The sequence below is a fragment of the Myxocyprinus asiaticus genome, chromosome 32 (assembly GCF_019703515.2).
Source record: "Myxocyprinus asiaticus isolate MX2 ecotype Aquarium Trade chromosome 32, UBuf_Myxa_2, whole genome shotgun sequence".
Lineage (NCBI taxonomy): Eukaryota > Metazoa > Chordata > Actinopteri > Cypriniformes > Catostomidae > Myxocyprinus > Myxocyprinus asiaticus.
In genome coordinates, this window is record NC_059375.1 from 5,355,640 (window position 1) to 5,375,481 (window position 19,842).

General features: G+C 36.4%; 1 protein-coding gene across 5 annotated transcripts in view; it reads left to right on the top strand.

Moving 5' to 3' along the window:
- oplah (5-oxoprolinase, ATP-hydrolysing) overlaps window positions 1-19,842 on the top strand; it is a 110,123-nt gene that overhangs the window by 48,105 nt on the left and 42,176 nt on the right. For all 5 annotated transcript variants that reach the window (XM_051666737.1, XM_051666735.1, XM_051666739.1 and 2 more), the window contains 9 exons: window positions 605-672; window positions 4,138-4,424; window positions 4,581-4,693; window positions 7,213-7,383; window positions 8,800-8,937; window positions 9,056-9,194; window positions 11,091-11,203; window positions 14,581-14,732; window positions 16,172-16,332. In XM_051666737.1, the coding sequence (XP_051522697.1) occupies window positions 605-672; window positions 4,138-4,424; window positions 4,581-4,693; window positions 7,213-7,383; window positions 8,800-8,937; window positions 9,056-9,194; window positions 11,091-11,203; window positions 14,581-14,732; window positions 16,172-16,332 (1,342 nt within the window). The remainder of the gene's footprint in view (window positions 1-604; window positions 673-4,137; window positions 4,425-4,580; window positions 4,694-7,212; window positions 7,384-8,799; window positions 8,938-9,055; window positions 9,195-11,090; window positions 11,204-14,580; window positions 14,733-16,171; window positions 16,333-19,842) is intronic.

The window sequence follows — 19,842 nt, forward strand, 5'->3', positions numbered from 1 at the left end:
TTCAAAACTTTTGACCGGTAGTGTATATTAAATAACTGTAAAATGTAAATTTTACTAGTAGGGTTGTCACAATACCAAAATTTAATTTGATACCAGTGAAATTTCATAATTCTTAATAACACAGTAAATATGCTATTGAACACAGTTCTTTAAAAAATAAACAAATAAATATAAATATTAGAAAATTATAAAAACAAAAACAAAAAATAGCATGTAGCATTTTTTAAAAGTAATTATTGAAGGCAATTTAACAGTCATTAATAAAAAAGACTAAAACTCAACTAATGAAATACATAGAAACAATATAACAAAGGTACAAATTAAGTAAGCAGGCACTTATCTTAAAGCAGTATCAAAGCAGCATATTCACACATGCATTAATTAGGTAAGTCCTCACCTACAACAGTCTACAGTTATGGCTTTGAAAAGCCTAATGATATCATTCAACATTTATTGTTGTCGTTCAAACTCTATTGATTACATGCTGATAAAAACACTTTAGAAAATGGTATCATCTTGTGTTTACAGTTTAGAGACTAACATGACATCACTAGGTACTAGCTGCCACTGCAGTGGTTTTAAAATTGTGTGTGTGTGTTTTAAGGTCAGGGATGTTTGTGGTAGGGCCGGAGTCAGCTGGAGCTCATCCTGGACCGGCATGCTATAGGAAGGGTAAGAGATCATTATCAGACTCGCCGTCAGCCCTGCTCTTTCCATCTTCTTCATCCTTGTTCAAGTTTAGTGGATTCCGAACATCCAAGCCAAGCCCTTTTTCAATCCATCCATCTTCTATAGCCGCTTGTCTTATGTAGGGTCGCAGGTAGTGCTTGAGACTATACCAGCTGTCTTGGGCCAAAGGCAGGTAAACACCCTGAACAGGTGGCCATTCCATCCACATAGACATACACATTCACACTCTCACTCACATCTACGGGTAAATTAGAGTTTCCAGTTCACTTGACCTGCATGTTTTTGGATTGTGGCGGAAACCGAAGCACCCGTAGGAAACAGAAAGACACAGGGTAAGCCGGGATTCGAACCGGTGACCTTTTTGTTGAGAGGCGACAATGCTGCCCACTGAGTCACCATGCCACCCCAAAACACTGATTAACAATTTTAGTTTTTAAACTGTAAATAAAGCAAAATAATTACTATGCTACTCACGTACACTCTATTCCCCTCTAGTGTGTGTATCGTAAACTCAGTTCTGTCAGGTCCTAATGGATTTTTCCTTCTTTACATTCTTTTGAACATTATGTATTACACACGTAATACCAAGGTTCTTAACTGTGGAAGATGATGTAAGAGTACATCTATCAAGAGACAGATTATATTTTAGCATCTTATGTTAAGAGGTTTTTGGTCCAATAATTTTCACTCTATGATGGGGCCTAAATCCTGACTGAAATTCTTCATAAATTCACCCAAATTGTGATCTGTAATAATTCCATTCACAATAAGGGCTCTATTTTCACGAGGGCGCAAAGCACAGCACAGCGTCTTACCCAATTTTTGTGAGAGCGCTAATGCTAAGTGCAATTTTTGTGTCTGCACAAAGCACAAATGGCCGTGGGTGGGAGTGTTTGTGCTACTGTGGGTGTAGGTGTGCAAATGGTGGGTGTATTGTATGTAAATGAAGTGGTGCAAAGCGCAATTTGCTATTTTCCTCAGAATTTGATTCAGTTCCTGCATTTGCAGTTTGGAGATTCCACCAGCAGATGCTAATTAAGTTAATGTCCAAACTCTTAAAATATATTGGAACATTAAATGAAGTCCCTGGCAATCACTGTCGTAGCCATTTGAGAGAAAAAATAATAATGAGATTGTGTTAAACTATCTAAAAATCGTGGCTTATATTTCAATTATTATCATTATGTTTATGTTTAAAATTTTATTTATGATCTAATATATATATATATCTGGCGGCCAAAAGTTTGGAATAATGTACAGATTTTGCTGTTCCGGAAGGAAATTGGTACTTTTAATTCTCCAAAGTGGCATTCAACTGATCACAAAGGCATTAATGATGTAAAAAACAGCACCATCACTATTTAAAAAAAAAATCAGATTTGATCAAATCTAGACAGGCCCCATTTCTAGCAGCCATCACTCCAACACCTTATCCTTGAGTAATCATGCTAAATTGATCATTTGGTACTAGAAAATCACTTGCCATTATATCAAACACAGTTGAAAGATATTTGGTTTGTTAAATGAAGCTTAACATTGTTTTTGTGTTTGTTTTTGAGTTGCCACAGTATGCAATAGACTGGCATGTCTTAAGGTCAATATTAGGTCAAAAATGGCAAAAAAGAAACAGCTTTCTCTAGAAACTCATCAGTCAATCATTGTTTTGAGGAGTGAAGGCTATACAATGCTTGAAATTGCCAAAAAACTGAAGGTTTCATACAAAGGTGTACACTACAGTCTTCAAAGACAAAGGACAACTGACTCTAACAAGGACAGAAAGAGATGTGGAAGACCAGTTGTACAACTAAACAAGAGGATAAGTACATCAGAGTCTCTAGTTTGAGAAATAGACGCCTCACATGTCGTCAGCTGACAGCTTCATTGAATTCTACCCGCTCAACACCAGTTTCATGTACAACAGTAAAGAGAAGACTCAGGGGTGCAGGCCTTTCTTTCCATGAGAGCAAAATCTGTACATAATTCCAAACTTTTGGCTGCCAGTGTATTTTTATTATTATTATTATTATTATTATTATTATAATTATTATTTTGAGTAATTTTTAAGTCACTGCATAAGGTCAAGTTGGACAGAGTAAAACGTTTGGATTTTGTATGATTTTTTTTGACCAGTTCATTATTTTGATTATATTTTCATTTCGTGTGAAGTATAATTAGAATTTAAAAATATATTTGGTTTAATTTGTTCATGTTTCAGTAAATGAATTTATTTTTTCAAAATCAAAATCGACCGGTAGAAGTGAAGTGTGTTCCGATACGATCACTGTTAGTACTAGTCATGAATTGTGTGTCAGTAGATGAAAATGATAAATAATACATACATTCTCTATAATTTAAAGGAGCATTGTAACAGTTAAAGGATGGGTGAGGAGGAGGCGGGAACCAGCTGAACAGTCAACATAAACTTTAATGATATAAATGAATGTAAAACAACATAAAACATAAGGACACAGACACACATGCAGCGCGCCCGTGTGCGTCTCTTTCTCTTTCGAACTGGCGCCTCTGGCTCCCCTTTATCTCGCCCTCCCGCTGATTCAGCGCCGGCCATGCAAAATCAAGGCCCGGCCACACCCTCCTCCTCGTCACAAGCATACATCCAAATTCTGACAATAATTGCATTTTCCATTCATATAAAAGGAGCGTGTGTCTCTGTCATAGAAATATGCCTGACATTCATCAAGTACGCAGTTAATGCACGAAAGAACATAAGTCCATATTTCTTTTATTTTAATTCATTGCATACATTTGCACTACCAACAATTGCATTTACACTATCAGCTTCTTATGAATGTGCTGTCTTTGTTTAAATCGTTGGTGCTTGAGGGAATGGACTATATAATAGGACGCAGATGTTGGAATAACCGGAAACGAACCTCAGAATTAAATTGAACTTGGTCCAGCCTTTTGTGCGTCGCATGCATGATTTCACCAAACTCACTTGTGCCTGGACTTGCGCTTGCTTGGATGCAAATACCAAAACTTCATGGCCATGCCCACTGAGTTTGTGCTTACGACTTAAGGCATTGCCTTCCGCGTGTCGCTTGCGCTCTCAAAATAGGGCCCAACGTGTTTTGGATGAAAGAGATCTTTAAGAAAGTGAACTTTAGAAAATGTTTTTCTCCACTTTTCTTGCAATTTCTAGTTTGACATTAATTTTTTCCTAGATTAATAAAATTTTGTTTTTGGTAATTTGGGGAACAGACACAGTCTCTGTATGGGGACATCTTTGTGACAGTCTCTATGTGATGTATTTTATATGACCTGTGTGCCTTTCGCATACTATTTTCTACGTTCTTGGGATACACTAATTCTAAGCTTGCATACTAATTAGGAGTGGTAGTATAAAAATTATAAGTATTGTACTGAATGTTAGTGTGTCAAGTGATTGTCTGTAGTAAAAAAAATTGTGTTTGTGTGGTGGTTCAGGTGGCCCTCTGACCATCACCGATGCAAATCTGGCTCTCGGCCGTCTGCTGCCATCATTCTTCCCGCATATCTTTGGCCCTGAAGAAAACGAGCCACTCTCAGCTGACGATACCATGAAACATTTCCAAAAACTCACACAAGAGATTAACCACTTCCTCTCTACTAACCAATCATCCAGCAGTTCTCCAGGAAGGGACCAATCAGAAATGAGCATAGAGGAAGTTGCCATGGGCTTCATCAGAGTAGCTAATGAGGCCATGTGCCGTCCAATCAGAGCACTAACACAGGTACAACACAAAAAAGCAAAAATCCTGCTTCTCAGTGACCTGCAAGTTTACTGTAATCATTGTGTCAATAATGTATCATTGTAATGTGTTTAGAGAGCTGACATTTTAAAGTATGTGTCTGCATTTCCTTTCTAAATATTGGCTGTCTCCCAACAGGCAAAAGGTCATGATACATCTGAACATGTGCTGGCATGTTTTGGAGGAGCAGGTGGCCAACATGCATGTGCCATTGCCAGAGCTTTAGGCATGAAGACTGTTTTTATACACAAGTACGTGTGTCTTTTTGCATTTGGTCATGCAAGCATTTCAACTGTTATAGGAATGTTTGTGCGTGTTCATATAAAAGTTTGGCACATGCTCGTGGGATGGCTATAAAATAAAAAAATTTTGCAAGCTACTGCTGTTATGCTGTGCAAGCATTGAAGATGATAAATACATAAATAAATGTGCCAGAAAGTAGGTGAAGATATCCTGCAGGCTGAGCAGCAAATCCCTGGCGATCTGCAGGTCTGTCTGCAATGTTGTGTGGTGCAGCTGTCATAGCAGACAGGAGTTGTCGCAGATGTGTCACCAGGGATGTGCACAAGGGGGTGGCTACAGTGGCCCTCGCCAGTGCTCCTTTGCCCACAAGGGCTGAGGTGCCCCTCTGGGTGGAAAATTATTTTACATTTATTAATTTATCAGATATTTCTAAAGCGACTTAAACATCTGAAATTTATTACATGTGATTTATTTATTTATTTATTTATTTTTTAAAAATGTATATGTATATTTTGCTCTATATTTTGTACTTGATGTTAATTAGGTTGGAAAGGCTACAGTATGTTTGTTAATCATGTCTCCTGACCTCCATTATCATTCATAACATTACAAACAGTCACATACAGTGGCAAGAAAAAGTATGCATGTAAACCCTTTGGAATTATAAAATGTGATCTCATCTTCAACAAAGTCAGAAGTATAGACAAACACAATGTGCTTAAGCTAACAACACACAAACAATAATAATCTTTCATGTCTTTATTGAACACATCCCATTAAACATACACAGTGCTATGGAAAAAGTAAGTGTACCCTTGGATTTAATAACTGGTCGATCCTCTTTGGCAACAATAACCTCAACCAAGCATTTCTGGTAGCTGCGAATTAGACCTGCAAAACTTCAGAAGGAATTGTGGACTTCCATACAGTACTGCTTCAGCTCAGCCATATTCTTAGGATGTCTGGTGTGAACGGCTCTCTTGAGGTCATTCCACAGCATCTCTATTGGGTTAAGGTCTTGGCTATGACTGAGTCACTCCAAAAGGTGGATTTTCTTTTTTTGAAGCCATTCTGTCGTGGATTTACTTCGATGTTTAGGGTCATTTTCCTGCTGCATCACTCAACTTCTACTGATCTTCAGCTGGTGCACAGCCACCCTGACATTATCCTGTAGGATATCTTGATAAACTTTGGAATTGAGTTTTCTCTTTGATGGCAAGCGGTCCAGGCCTCGAAGCAGCATAGCAGCCCCAAATCATGATGCTCCCTCCACCGTACTTCACCGTTGGGGTGATGTTTTCATGTTGGTATGCTGTGCCCTTTTTATGCCATACTTAGTGCTGTGTGTTCTTCCCAAACAATTCAACCTTAGTTTCATCAGTCCACAAAACATTATTCCAGTAGCATTATGGAGTGTCAAGGTGGTCTTTGGCAAACTTCAGGCGCACAACAATGTTGTCCGCGCACAGTCCGCGCGGACAAAAAAATCTGACGAAAATTACGTCATGCAGACTGTGTGCGAATCGTCACGGAACGCGGACAGGCGAAGTATACTTTGGGCTTTAGCCTAGGGGTTCACATACTTTTTCCAACCTACACTGTAAATGTTTGAATGATGTATTCAATATATACAAAACAATACAGCAATTTGTGTGTTGTTAGTTAAAACAGATTGTGTTGTTCATTATTGTAATTTAGATGAAAATCAAACCAGATTTTAAGACAAATTTATACATAAATCCAGTTAATTCCAAAGGGTTCACATACTTTTTCTTACCACTGTATTTCTCTGTTAGCAACTATGCCATTCAACACATTCAAATGCCAGAACACATTTTCATTTCAGTAACAATTACTTCTATTTCCTTTAAACAAGCAATCAAACATTTATATCAGCGGTATTAATCAAACGGTCCGTTCAAGTCCAATCTGGCTCATGGGTTGGTTTGGTGGAAAAAGTTAGATGGGAAAAACTTTTGCTTCCATTTGTTCGACATAATATATTCATATTATTCTATTTCATCTACATCGTTACTGACAGACTCTTTTCTGTGAGTGACAGCAGTCACAGAGCAACACAGGTCATTACTCACTTTGAAATTTATGCAAATCACTTACGGCAATAATGACAAAAAGGACAGGTACAAGAAAACATATTACAAGTAAGAATAATACTGACTCAGTGTTACTGGACTTCGACTGAAATTAGGTCTGTAAATTCAAATTAGCCATATAGTTTTATTTTACATCCATACAGGCTTATTAAAGCAAAGTTATCCGTTGAAGAGCAGTGCAGTATTGTCTGAATAAGATTTTCTAATTACAAATTCTGTATATAGGCTTCATTTGCAATCTAAAGGCTTCTGGTGGTTTTTATGGCTGGGGAGTCTATAAGCCATTTAGAACAAGAACATTGACATTTTTCAACAGTTAAAGTACTTACAGTTTTGAGTTATGGATGTAGAAAGAACAAATGAATTAGCAGCAATACAGTAGAATTAAAATGTACTCTCTCTCTTTCTATTAGATATAGTGGAGTGCTATCTGCATATGGTTTGGCTTTGGCTGATGTGGTGGAGGAGGTGCAGGAACCATGTTCTTTACAGTATAAAGTGGACTCGTACCCTGAGCTCGACCGCAGGATACAACAGCTCTCTGAACGGTGTGAGGAAATACTACACAAACGAGGATTCAACAGGTCACAATCACATACAGCCATGTGTCTAAAAATCATGTCATCACATTCACCTTTTTCTCTTTTTGGGGGTCTACCGTGTCATTACCTTTAAAGGGTCACAACACATACAAAAAAAAATTCTAGATATTAACAGATCTGTATGTATTGCTCATGATATACTGTAATACCATGATAGAAAACATAAATTTGAACTTAAAGGAATAGTTCACCCAAAAATTATAATTCTCTGATGATTTACCATCCCAGATGTGTATGACTTTCCTTCTTCAGCAGAACCAATATAAAGATTTTTATAAGCACATTTCAGCTCTTTTTGTCCATATAATGCAAGTAAACAGGTGCCATAGGTGACTGGCTATTTGATGGTCCAAAAGGCATATTTAGGCACCATAAAAGTAATCCACACGACTCCAGTCGATCAGTGAATGTCTTCTTAAGAAAACCGATAGGTTGGTGTAAGAAACAAATCGATAATTAAAATGTTTTTTTAACTAAATCATTGCTTCTGGATTGCTTCCGGATCGCAGCACCGGATTGCTGTGTGAAATGACCTAACTCCCACGTGATACGTCTACTGCTGGCAGAAAGGGATTTTTTTTTTTTTTTTTTAAGTTAATAAAGTTTTAATTGTCTATTTTTTTTTTTTTTTTTACACAAACATATCGATTTGCTTCTGAAGACATCAGTTGATCGACTGGAGTCGTGTGGATTACTTTTATGCTGCCTAAATATGCCTTTTGGACCGTCAAACAGCCAGCAGCCTGATGGCACCTGTTTACTTGCATTGTATGGACAAACAGAGCTGAAATCTGCTTATAAAAATCTTCATTTCGGTTCTGCTGAAGAAGGAAAGACATACACATCTGGGATGGCTTAAAGGTAAGTAAATCATGAGAGGATTTTTTTTTTTTTGGGTGAACTAACCCTTTAAATGGGTAGGTGGTTCATTTAGGGATAATTTAATTACCATTCATCCTTTCTGTGTGTTAACCAATCAAACCACTTACATGTGTCAATGCCAAAAAATAACAGTTTTAAAAGTTATTTATAATGCAAATATGTTTGCAATAGTACAAATGCAAATGGCTTGTCATTTATATCTGCATTTATCAGTAATCACATATATAAAATGACCTGTGTGTATTTATGGATTGTATAATGAAATTTCAAAACAGTGTATAATCTGTTTTTAATTTTATTGCATGCAGTTGGGAATTACAGTGTGCATTTGTGGTAAACTTTAATACTGTTGGCTCCATCTCCATCGGTTGATGTGTTATCTCCCCTCTTCCTCCTCACTCCGCTGCTTACCTAACCCACTTTTTAAACTCTGCACAAAAAGGGGCTTTCATGAGGCTTTAACAAACACAGTAGGTTGTAAATGCTGGATAATAGTGTGTTATTGTGTGTGTTTAGTTGTCAGATCAGCATGGAGGTGTTCCTGCACCTACGTTACGAAGGTACAGACTGCGCACTCATGGTCTCCGTTGCTAGTAACCCCGGAAACCGTCACTCCTGTATGGCTGGAGACTTCGGCACTGCCTTCACCGAACGGTACTACTGCTTTCACCCTGAAGGTCAAATCTTTGTCTCTTTTTAAACATTGATTCAGTATTTCCTATTCTCTCTCTCTCACTCACTCTCTCTCTCTCTCTCTCTCTCTCTAAATAAGATATCACAAAGAGTTCGGCTTCACCATCGCCAATCGTCCCATCATGGTGGATGATATTCGTGTACGAGGATCTGGCAAGTCTGGAATCCGGTCAAACGTTCAGCCCAGCTCAGGGCAGACATCTCCAACACCCGTCAAGGTATTTCAAACCAATACAAACCCAACCGTATTATACAGAAGAATATTTAAAATCAGTTGTATTAAACATCACCATGGCTCCTCAGAAAGGGTTACATCTTATATTTTTAAGGCATTGCACATAGTATTGAGTGTACTTTTGATGGTTATGATGGAGTTTGACTTCTGTAGTCCATTTAACCACAAAAAGCTCTATGATATGATAGACAATAACAGTCAAAAGTTTGTACACATACTTATTCTTAATTATTACCAGTTTTATTATTTTTAAAAAAAATAGTAAAATCAGCATAACCAAGAAATTATAGTACTGGTATGTATTTATGGGAAGTAGGGGAAATATGAATTAACCAGAAATCGCTCAATAAATTAAAATACATAAATGTAAGCATCTTTGTGTAGATTACAGCTCTGTACACTCTCAACCAACTTCATGGTACATTCTGGGATGCTTTTTAAACGGTGTTAAAGGAGTTCTTATGTATTTGGGATGCTTACCCATTAGAAAAATAATTACCGGGTACATTGTTTTGTAAAGAAATGTATACATAACCATTTATTAAAAAATATATATATATATTTGTAATTTCAAGCATTTAATCAAAAGTTTTTTAAGATCATGAGAAACTTAAAGAGATAGTTCACCCAAAAATTAAAATTCTCTCATCATTTACTCACCCTCATGTCATCCCAGATGTGTTTGACTTTCTTTCTTCAGCAGAACACTTGAAGAAAAATAGAACACATATCTTAGCTCAGTAGGTCCTTAAAATGCAAGTGGTTGGTGATCCGAATTTTGAAGCTCCACAAATTACAGACAGTCAGCATAAACGTCATCCATACAACTCCACTGGCTAAATTAATGTCTTCTAAAGCCAAACGATCATTTTTGGTGCGAAAAAGATCAGTATTTAAGTACTTTTTAACTATAAATCATCGCTTCCGTTCAGCAGCAGTATACACATTCATGAGAGGGCGGAGTTCACATGGTCTCTCGTGTGAGGTATTCGCGTTGGCATGTAACAGACATAATCTCACATATTTCTCTTGGTTGAGACATCCAGGATGAGCACACAAATGCACAATTGTGAGTAAACATAGAGATACAAATACAGATCTAAACCAAAACCAATGAAGCTTCTGTTCTGTTATCACTGTCACGATTGCTAAGTTGCTCGGAACTGCACCCACGAATTTCACACACTATTGCACTTGTGTATATGGTTGTGTGACAATAAAAGTGATTTGATTTTGATTTTGATTTGATTACAGTGTTCCTCCTACTCCGTTTTAAACAATGCTGCTCTTCAGGTATTGTCACACATGCGTCTGTTCTCGCGTGAACATGCCAACGCGATTACGTCACACGCATGTACTGCTGCTGACCAAAAGTGATTATTTGTAGTTAAAAGTACTTCAGTATTTATCTTTTCCACACCAAAAATGATCATTTGGCTTTAGAAGACATTCATTTAACCAGCGGAGTCGTATGGATGACATTTATGCTGACTGTCTGTTCTTTTTGGAGCTTCAAAAGAATGATCCCCATCCACTTGCATTTTAAGGACCTAATTATTTTTCTGTTTTTCTTCAAATGTGTTCTGCCGAAGACAGAAAGTCACACACATCTAGGATGTCATAAGGGTGAGTAAATGATTAGAGAATTTTCATTTTTGGGTGAACTAATCCTTTAAGTTCAGTCAAGTTTGTCCAACCTTTTGACTGGTAGTGTAAGATACACTACAGTCTTATTTAAGAGTTTATTATAGATTAGCACTTGCTAAGACACTTCATACATATTTGATTTCTTCTTAATATTATGTCTGTAATTAATAGAATGTACCATGTTGAATGTAAAATTAGAATGTTATTGATTCACTGTATGTTTTGGACTCAGATGACTCAGTGTTACTTTGAGGAAGGTTATCTGAACACTGCTGTGTATCTGTGGGAAGATCTGACCTGTAATTACAGCATTCAAGGACCAGCTATCATCATCGATAAGAACAGGTGTGTGTAATGCCATCAGAGTTGTTTTCTAAAGCAGGGGGCTCATTTACAAAGACACACAACATACGATAAATTCATAAATATTCCTACCAACGGTTTATAAAACGTCTGTACACACAAAAAAAATTCCTTAACTGTATGCCACTTTATAAATCGCAAAGCATCTTAAAATCATGCGCACATGAACTTTCTTGGTCAAGGACCATTTCTGAAGCTGTACTGAATTATGACTACACTTGACAGTTCACCTGTTAATCTTGTTGCATGTCACTGGCTTTGTATTATAACCTCTTTGTGGTGTTGTACCAACACAAAGAGGCACCAAATCACTTTCACCAAATGATCTTCCCAACTCCATCCGTGAAGCAGACTCACTGTCTGTCTTCAAAAAACAGCTAAAGACACATCTTTTCCATTGGCACTTGATCATGCACTCTTAATAAAAATTTTTTTAAAAAAAAGTATATAAATAGGTGCTATTATTCTGATGCAACTGAAACTTTGTAATGTAGCAACTTTCATACTACTGTCTCCTAAAAATGAATCGCTTATGATGTATTATTCCTCTTTTGTAAGTCGCTTTGGACAAAAGTGTTAAAATACTTTCTCTTATCCCAGCTTAATATGCAGAGACAACTATAAGTAAGCCATTTGTAGGTTTATTTTCTCAAAAACGGTAAACACTGTGTCTTTGTGGTGCTATCAAAATGCTTGTTTGTTTTGAGCCACCCGTTCATACCAACATGACAACATTGACTCAACCAGTTGCGTGAGTTGGGGGTGGGACTATCTGTTTGTTTGATCTATGGCAGATGGGGGGCGTGTTCAGAAAGTTGTTTGAAAACAAAGTTTATTTTTGCAATTCCTTTTGGTGGCGCTAGCAGAAATTCCACACTTCAGTTTTACTATGTGATTAGCAAAGTTCTCCAAACAGGCGAGTGCAGTCATGGGGGCCTTTCTACTTCCAGGTGTCTGTTTGTACACTCAACAACTCATCATTAGTGATTCATTTTCTATAATCAATAATAAATCCATTCATTTTCCATGTTTACTCTAAATGCAGACATTTCTTCAACCAAGGTGGTCCAAGACATGTGTTCTTTTCCCGCTATTCTCTTCTGCTCGCTCTTGCCATTGATTACACTGCATTTTTGTATTTTAGTCAAATCATTCACTTTAATTTATGTCCTCAACAAAAACAGACAAGAAGCTCAAGGATGAATCAATTAAAAAATGTAGGTGAGTTTTAAACATGAGACATTGTGCTGCTTTCACCCATATTGATTTATGTTTTAAGGGTTAAAAACTATTCTCTCTCCACCTGGCTCCAAAGATTTGTGCTTGACATATTTTTATACTGTTTATTACAACTGCCTGTTATCTTGTACATAAAAAATCATCAAAAACATCAAGTCAGCATGCACTGGCACACTGGAGCATAAGCCAAAAAAAAAGGTACACTTGCTTTTCAATTGGAGTACGCGTAAGAACATTTTCACATCAGTTTTCGGATTTGTTCCTCTGTTTTGACGTAAGATCAAATGCAAGGAATTTAGGATCAAATCTAATTGTATGCACGTTTTGTAAATGAGGCCCCAGGGTTTGCATACATTGCCCCCAAAAAGTATTTGGACACTTCAGCCACACTTGAAAATGTATGAATGTCTTTGCATTACATAACAAAATATCAAAGTAAGTGTCATCTGCTGTGTCCAAGTACTGTACATTTTGGGGACATTTTATTATATAAGAATAGGGTTGGAAATCGTTAGGAATTTAATGATTCTGGTTCCTTAATGGTTCCATTAATGACACTTTTTAGTACTTTTGAGGGTACTGAACATATTAAATGCAATTCTTATTGTATATACTGCCCTCAACAGCCTGTAGTTGATCATTTTAGATCACAACAGAGCAGATATAAAAAAATCTAAAATACAGTACATTTATTAAAATTGAAATCCAATAATTGATTTGAACTACTTATAAAATAAAAATCTAAACAAACAAAAATGTGATAAAATAATTATTCATTTATTCTTTTATAAAATTCCACTGATTACAACAAAACTGCTTGTCAGTAACTGCACTTCCTGAATAAAGTCTTACAAGCCTCAAGTACATCACATAACACAGTAACAGTTCTAATATTATTTAGAGTTGGACATGATGAAAAACAGTACTTGTACATCAGTAAGATTAATACAGTAACTGCTCCCACTGATGTGTGCTTTTGATTCATTAAAGGAATAGTTCACCCAAAAATGATAATTCTTTCATCATTTACTCACGTTTATGTAGACTCAAACACATATGACTTCCTCAAAAGAAAACAAAAGAAAATGTCTGTTTGTCCATACAATGCAAGGGAATGTTGATAAAATTTTCAAGATCCCAAAAGGACATAAAGGCAGCATTAAGGTAATCCATAAGACACCAGTGGTTTAATCAATGTCTTCTGATTCTATCTAATCCGTTTTGGGTGAGAACAGACCATAATGTAACTCCTTTTTGCCTGTACATCTTGCCATTGCAGTCTCTAGACAGGATCATGATTTCAAGCTCGATTACACTTCCTAGCACTTGAGGCATGCACAGAGTGCTAAGAAGTGTAATCGAGCTTGAAATAATGAACGCCAAGGAGACTACTGATGTCAAGATTTATAGTGAAAAAGGAGTATATTTTGGTCTGTTCTTTCCTAAAATCGGTTGTATCGCTTCAGAAGACATGGAGTAAACCACTAGAGTCATATGGATTACTTTTATGATGCCTTTTGGTCCTTTTTGGAGCTTGAAAGTTTGTTCATGCATTGTATGGACAAATAGAAATCTCCATTAAAATATCTTTGTGTGTGTTTTCGCAGAAGAAAGTAAGTCATACGAGTTTGAGATGGCATTAGGGTGAGTAAAAAAAGACAGAATTATAATTTTTGGGTAAACTATTTCTTTAAAAAGAACTAGTTCATGAGAGTCATTCATTTGGGAGCCGCATTGGTCATACTGGATGTTTTTGAGTCACTAAAAAGAGCCATCACGTAGGAGTAATTTGTTAAGAAATCAGACTACACTGGTTACGCTGAGAATTCAGTAGCTGCGCAGTGCTGTCACTGAATTGTGCATTGAATTGTGAATTGAAACACTGTCAGTGTATTTTAGTACATTGTTCCTTCTGCATTTGCTGTAAATTGCACGTTCATGAACCGTTAATGGAACCGAATGTTGTGAAAATCAGGTTCTGGTATATTTTTTGTTTTAAAGGAACCGGATCTGAATAAGAACCGGTTCTCAGTTCCCAACACTATGAATATATCATGAACTTCAACATGAATCACAACATGAATCTCATTTTTTGTTTTGTTTTTCATGTCGTTTGTCAGTACGATTCTCGTGGAACCATCATGTGTAGCTCATCTGACAGAGGCTGGTGATGTGTGTATCGCTGTTGGCATGGCAACACAGTGTGTGTTAGGAACAGAACTGAACACGGTCCAGCTGTCCATCTTTTCCCATCGCTTCATGAGCATTGCAGGTGTGACCGGCAAAAATAAACACTGATAGTTGCTGATAGTTTTATCATTATCTGGTGCTGGAGGTTTCTACGGTACAACAGCTGCCTCTAGAGGTGAAATAAAAACAATCACCAACTCAGCATGCAGTTTGTTGTGCCACGTGTCTGTGCTAGTCCACGAGTCGAACATTGATTTAAAATATAGATTTAAAAAAGACAAGGTTTGTATACACTTCACGTTATAATTACATATAACAATAGCACAATACATCACTAATTTAAGACAAAATGTGTGAAAATTTGTTTAGAACTTATTGCTGCATTGGAGAACTGCATGCTTTCCGACAAAGTGGAGAAGAGGCTGAAATTAGCTGATAGAATGGTTAGAACAATGTAACTACTCACTTTTTATATAAATTCGCTGTTTTGAATAAAACATTTCACAAATGATTTTTATTTCCTGGGGCTGAGGGTGATCAGATTTGTTACAGTAAGATTATAGAAACTAGCGCTCCATAAATTAATCATAAATTCATGTTAATGTTCATGTTAATGTTTACTGATGGTGTTCCCAGAGAAAGGGAAAAAAACATTTTATATAATAGCACATTACCAGAATACCGAACAAGTGATCGCTGAAGATCCACTATTAATGAATGATGACTTCTGTGGAGCCTATATAACAATGTTTACTTTATAGTGATATTTTGCGACACATTGTAGATGATTGTAAGAGTCCATGTTCTGTTTCTCTTATGTGTTTGTGTGAGCTGGGAGCACAGAAATGTAAAAAAAAAATTAAATGGGCTTGTTCATAGTTAAAAGTCAAGTCGTTTTTATTTGTATAGCGCTTTCACAACACAGCTTTTCGAAGCAGCTTTACAGAAAATTATGCATTAACAGAAAATTAAACTGTAATATCTGTAAAGTCTTAGAGTAATCATTGTGTAGTTTGATTAAATATGATTGTAAATTGTGTATAAAAATAAATAGTTTGATAATAATTGTATTTAGAACCCCAGTGAGCAAGCCGAAGGCGACTGTGGCAAGGAACACAAAACTCCAGTCCTGCATTATGCATCAGATCTTATTTTTTTCTGGTTATTGTGTTTTGATTGCATATAAACTGCATCTGGGATTTTATCACAGTCATTTTGGAGTCTTGTTGCCGCTATGTCTGTGTCCTTCACAGTAAGGAAAGACTTATTTTTTTTTTTTTAACATTCAATAAACCGATTTTAAAAACTATTAGCTGATTAATTGGTTATCGGCCTTATCCACCAGCTTAGTTATCAGCAAAATTCACTATTGGTCGACCTCTAGAAAAAAAAAAGTTGGACACAGTTGGTGTTGGTTAAACCTGAGTGTATTGTGTTAAAATATGGTCAGTTTATAGATGAAACTCAATATGAATATTAATGGAAAATGCACTGAAAGTTTTTGTTTGCTTGTACCCACAGAACAGATGGGTCGTGTGCTTCAGAGAACATCTATCTCCACTAACATAAAAGAGAGGTTGGATTTTTCCTGTGCCGTGTTTGGACCTGACGGAGGTTTAGTGTCTAACGCACCTCACATCCCTGTTCATCTGGGAGCCATGCAGGAGACTGTACAGTACCAGGTGCACAAAAACACGCAAACACAACGGTGGGCTATATGACCAAAATGTTATATCACGGTACAAGTTTTTTTTTTTTCCTGGAACATTTACAAAAAAGGGTTTATTTATTGAATAACCATGAGGTAGAGGTTGGCGTTATAAGCAAGAATTTATATAGCAATATTCTTACATTTTTGGTCAATTAGGATATGAAGATATAGCCTACACATTTTGATGGCGACCCATATTTTATCGCCGAAACGCTCAAAGGGGATCCCCTGTCGAACCGCTCCATCTCGTATTTAAGCCCTTAAATGGCTCAAAATGTTTGAAGTTAGCTTTCCATTGGATACTGGAAGCCTCTTGGCAACTATATATAAGCCAGTTCTATTGGTAATTTATTTATTTATTTTTCACATTGTCTGTGGACCTAGAATTTGAAATGGATTCTTTAGTGTATCTCTTTTGTGTTCTCTTTTAGTTACTCAGTCAATTTAAATATTATTGTAATTTGTAATATATTATTGTTATCATTGTTGTTAATAATAATAGTAATCATAATAGGGCTGGGTATTGCCAGCCACCTCACGATATGATACGAATGTAACGATTCGATATATTGCGATACATCACTATATCATGGTTCGATTTCCTAATTAATTAAATGCTTTCAATTTCATTCCATTTTTGCTTTCAAATGAAAAATACATTTTCTATGAATGTATGAATTTTCTAGTTTTTCATAACTTGTTACATTTTAGCTTTTAAAACTATATAAATTGAATGTATTCCATCATGATGTGATGTCCAAAAATTGCATGTGTATGTATTTACACTGGTGGCCAAAAGTTTGGAATAATGTACAGATTTTGCTCTTATGGAAAGAAGTTGTTACTTTTATTCACCAAAGTGGCATTCAGCTGATCACAATGTATAGTCAGGACATTAATAACATGAAAAATTACTATTACAACTTGAAATCAATGTTCAGAACTTGTTAAACTACTTCAAAGAGTTCTCATTAAAAAATCCTCCACATGCAGCAATGACAGCTTTGGCATTCTAGCTGTCAGTTTGTCCAGATACTCAGGTGACATTTCACCCCACACTTCCTGTAGCACTTGCCATAGATGTGGCTGTCTTGTCGGGCACTTCTCACACACCTTACAGTCTAGCTGATCCCACAAAAGATCAATGGGGTTAAGATCCATAACACTCTTTTCCAATTATCTGTTGGCCAATGTCTGTGTTTCTTTGCCCACTCTAACCTTTTCTTTTTGATTTTCTGTTTCAAAAGTGGCTTTTTCTTTGCAATTCTTCCCATAAGGCCTGCACCCCTGAGTCTTCTCTTTACTGTTGTACATGAAACTGGTGTTGAGCAGGTAGAATTCAATGAAGCTGTCAGCTGAGGACATGTGAGGCGTCTATTTCTCAAACTAGAGACTCTGATGTACTTATCCTCTTGTTTAGTTGTACATCTGGCCTTCTACATCTCTTTCTGTCCTTGTTAGAGTCAGTTGTCCTTTGTATTTGAAGACTGTAGTGTACACCTTTATATGAAATCTTCAGTTTTTTGGCAATTTCAAGCATTGTATAGCCTTCATTCCTCAAAACAATGATTGAGTTTCAAATGACTGATGAGTTTCTAGAGAAAGCTGTTTCTTTTTTGCCATTTTTTAGCAAATATTGACCTTAAGACATGCCAGTCTATTGCATACTGTGGCAACACAAAGACAATGTTAAGCTTCATTTAACTAACCACATAGCTGTCTACTGTGTTTGATTTAATGGCAAGTGATTTTCTAGTACCAAATGATCAATTTAACATGATTACTCAAGGATAAGGTGTTGGAGTGATGGTTGCTGGAAATGGAGCCTGTCTAGATTTGATCAAAAATGATTTTGTTTTTTTCAAATAGTGATGGTGCTGTTTTTTTTACATCAGTAATGTCCTGACTATACTTTGTGATCAGTTGAATGCCACTTTGGTGAATTAAAGTACCAATTTCCTTCCAAAACAGCTAAATCTGTACATTATTCTAAACTTTTGGCAGTCAGTGTATATACCTATATATATATATATATATACTTTTTCAGAATACTATATTTAAAAGATAATTTTGTAAAAATCCAAATAACTTTACAGATCTTTATTGTAAAGGGTTTAAACAATGTTTTCCATGCTTGTTCAATGAACCATAAACAGTTAATGAACATGCACCTGTGGAACGGTCGTTAAGACACTAACAGCTTACAGACGATTAAGGTCACAGTTATAAAAACTTAGGACACTAAAGAGACCTTTCTACTGACTCTGAAAAACACCAAAAGAAAGATCCCCAGGCTCCCTGCTCATCTGCATTAACGTGCCTTAGGCATGCTGCATGGAGGCATGAAGACTGCAGATGTGGCCATGGCCATGATAGCCGGTGCGCATGAGTCTTTCACTATAGAAACCGCAATCTCACCGGCCATTTTGAACAGTACGTCCTCTCCAATAAACTCTGGTAAGAGGTAAGCTTCTTGAGTTTGTGTAATTAATCGATCTGTTGTGTCTCTCAGCTGTGATAAGCCTTTTTTTATATATATTTTATTTTTTATCAACTTTTAGTATTCATCAAAAAGAGAGAAAAAACTAAAAACAAACATGAAGTCTTACTGAAGAATCAGCAACCATGTGGTACAAGTAGACTGAAACAATAGAGAGAAAAATAAAAATGTAAAGGAGTTCTAGTAAGTGTCCATTTCTTGTGTGCAACAATCCCATTTCCTCCTGTATTTTTTCCCTTTGTCCTTCTGTAACCGAAGGGAGAAAGTCATTTTTTCCATTCTCTTGAGCCAACATTTAGTGACAGCTTTTTTACAAGCAACCAAAAAAATCTTCAGGAGGTAATTATCACCTTTACATAAACCTTCCAGTGTAACCCCAAGAAACATAGAGGAAAACGACACATCTATGTTAAAGCTTAAGTTCCTGGACATTAATTGTCCCACCCATACCCAGAAAGGCTGAATATGTGGACATAACCAAAATATATGGGCTGAGTCAACTTGCAACGAACCACACTCCCTTCAGTAAGGGTGCTGAATCACGGTGAACTTAGATTTCTGATTTGGCGTTATAAAAAATCTAATTAAACTCTTCCAACCAAAATCCCTCCAGGTCAGTGAGTGAGAAGTGGAACACACAGTTTCCCAAGCATGTAACCATACTTCCTCAGTTATTTCCACCCTCATGTCTTTTTCCCATCGCTGTTTAACATGGTCAGTTGAATTTTTATTCATTGAGGAGATAGCATTGTATAATTTACCTATTACCCCTTTGATGTTTTCACCCGTATATACATCTATAAAAATCTGGGTTAGTTTTGAAAAAGTTCCAATATTGGGACTTCTAATCTCAGTCCAGAAAAAATGGTGTACCTGTAGATACCTATAAAAATCCTGTCTATTGAGAGAAAAATTCTGACAAAGGATCTGAAAGCTATCCGGATCCCCATTTAATATAATTTTACAAAGGGCAGTAATGTC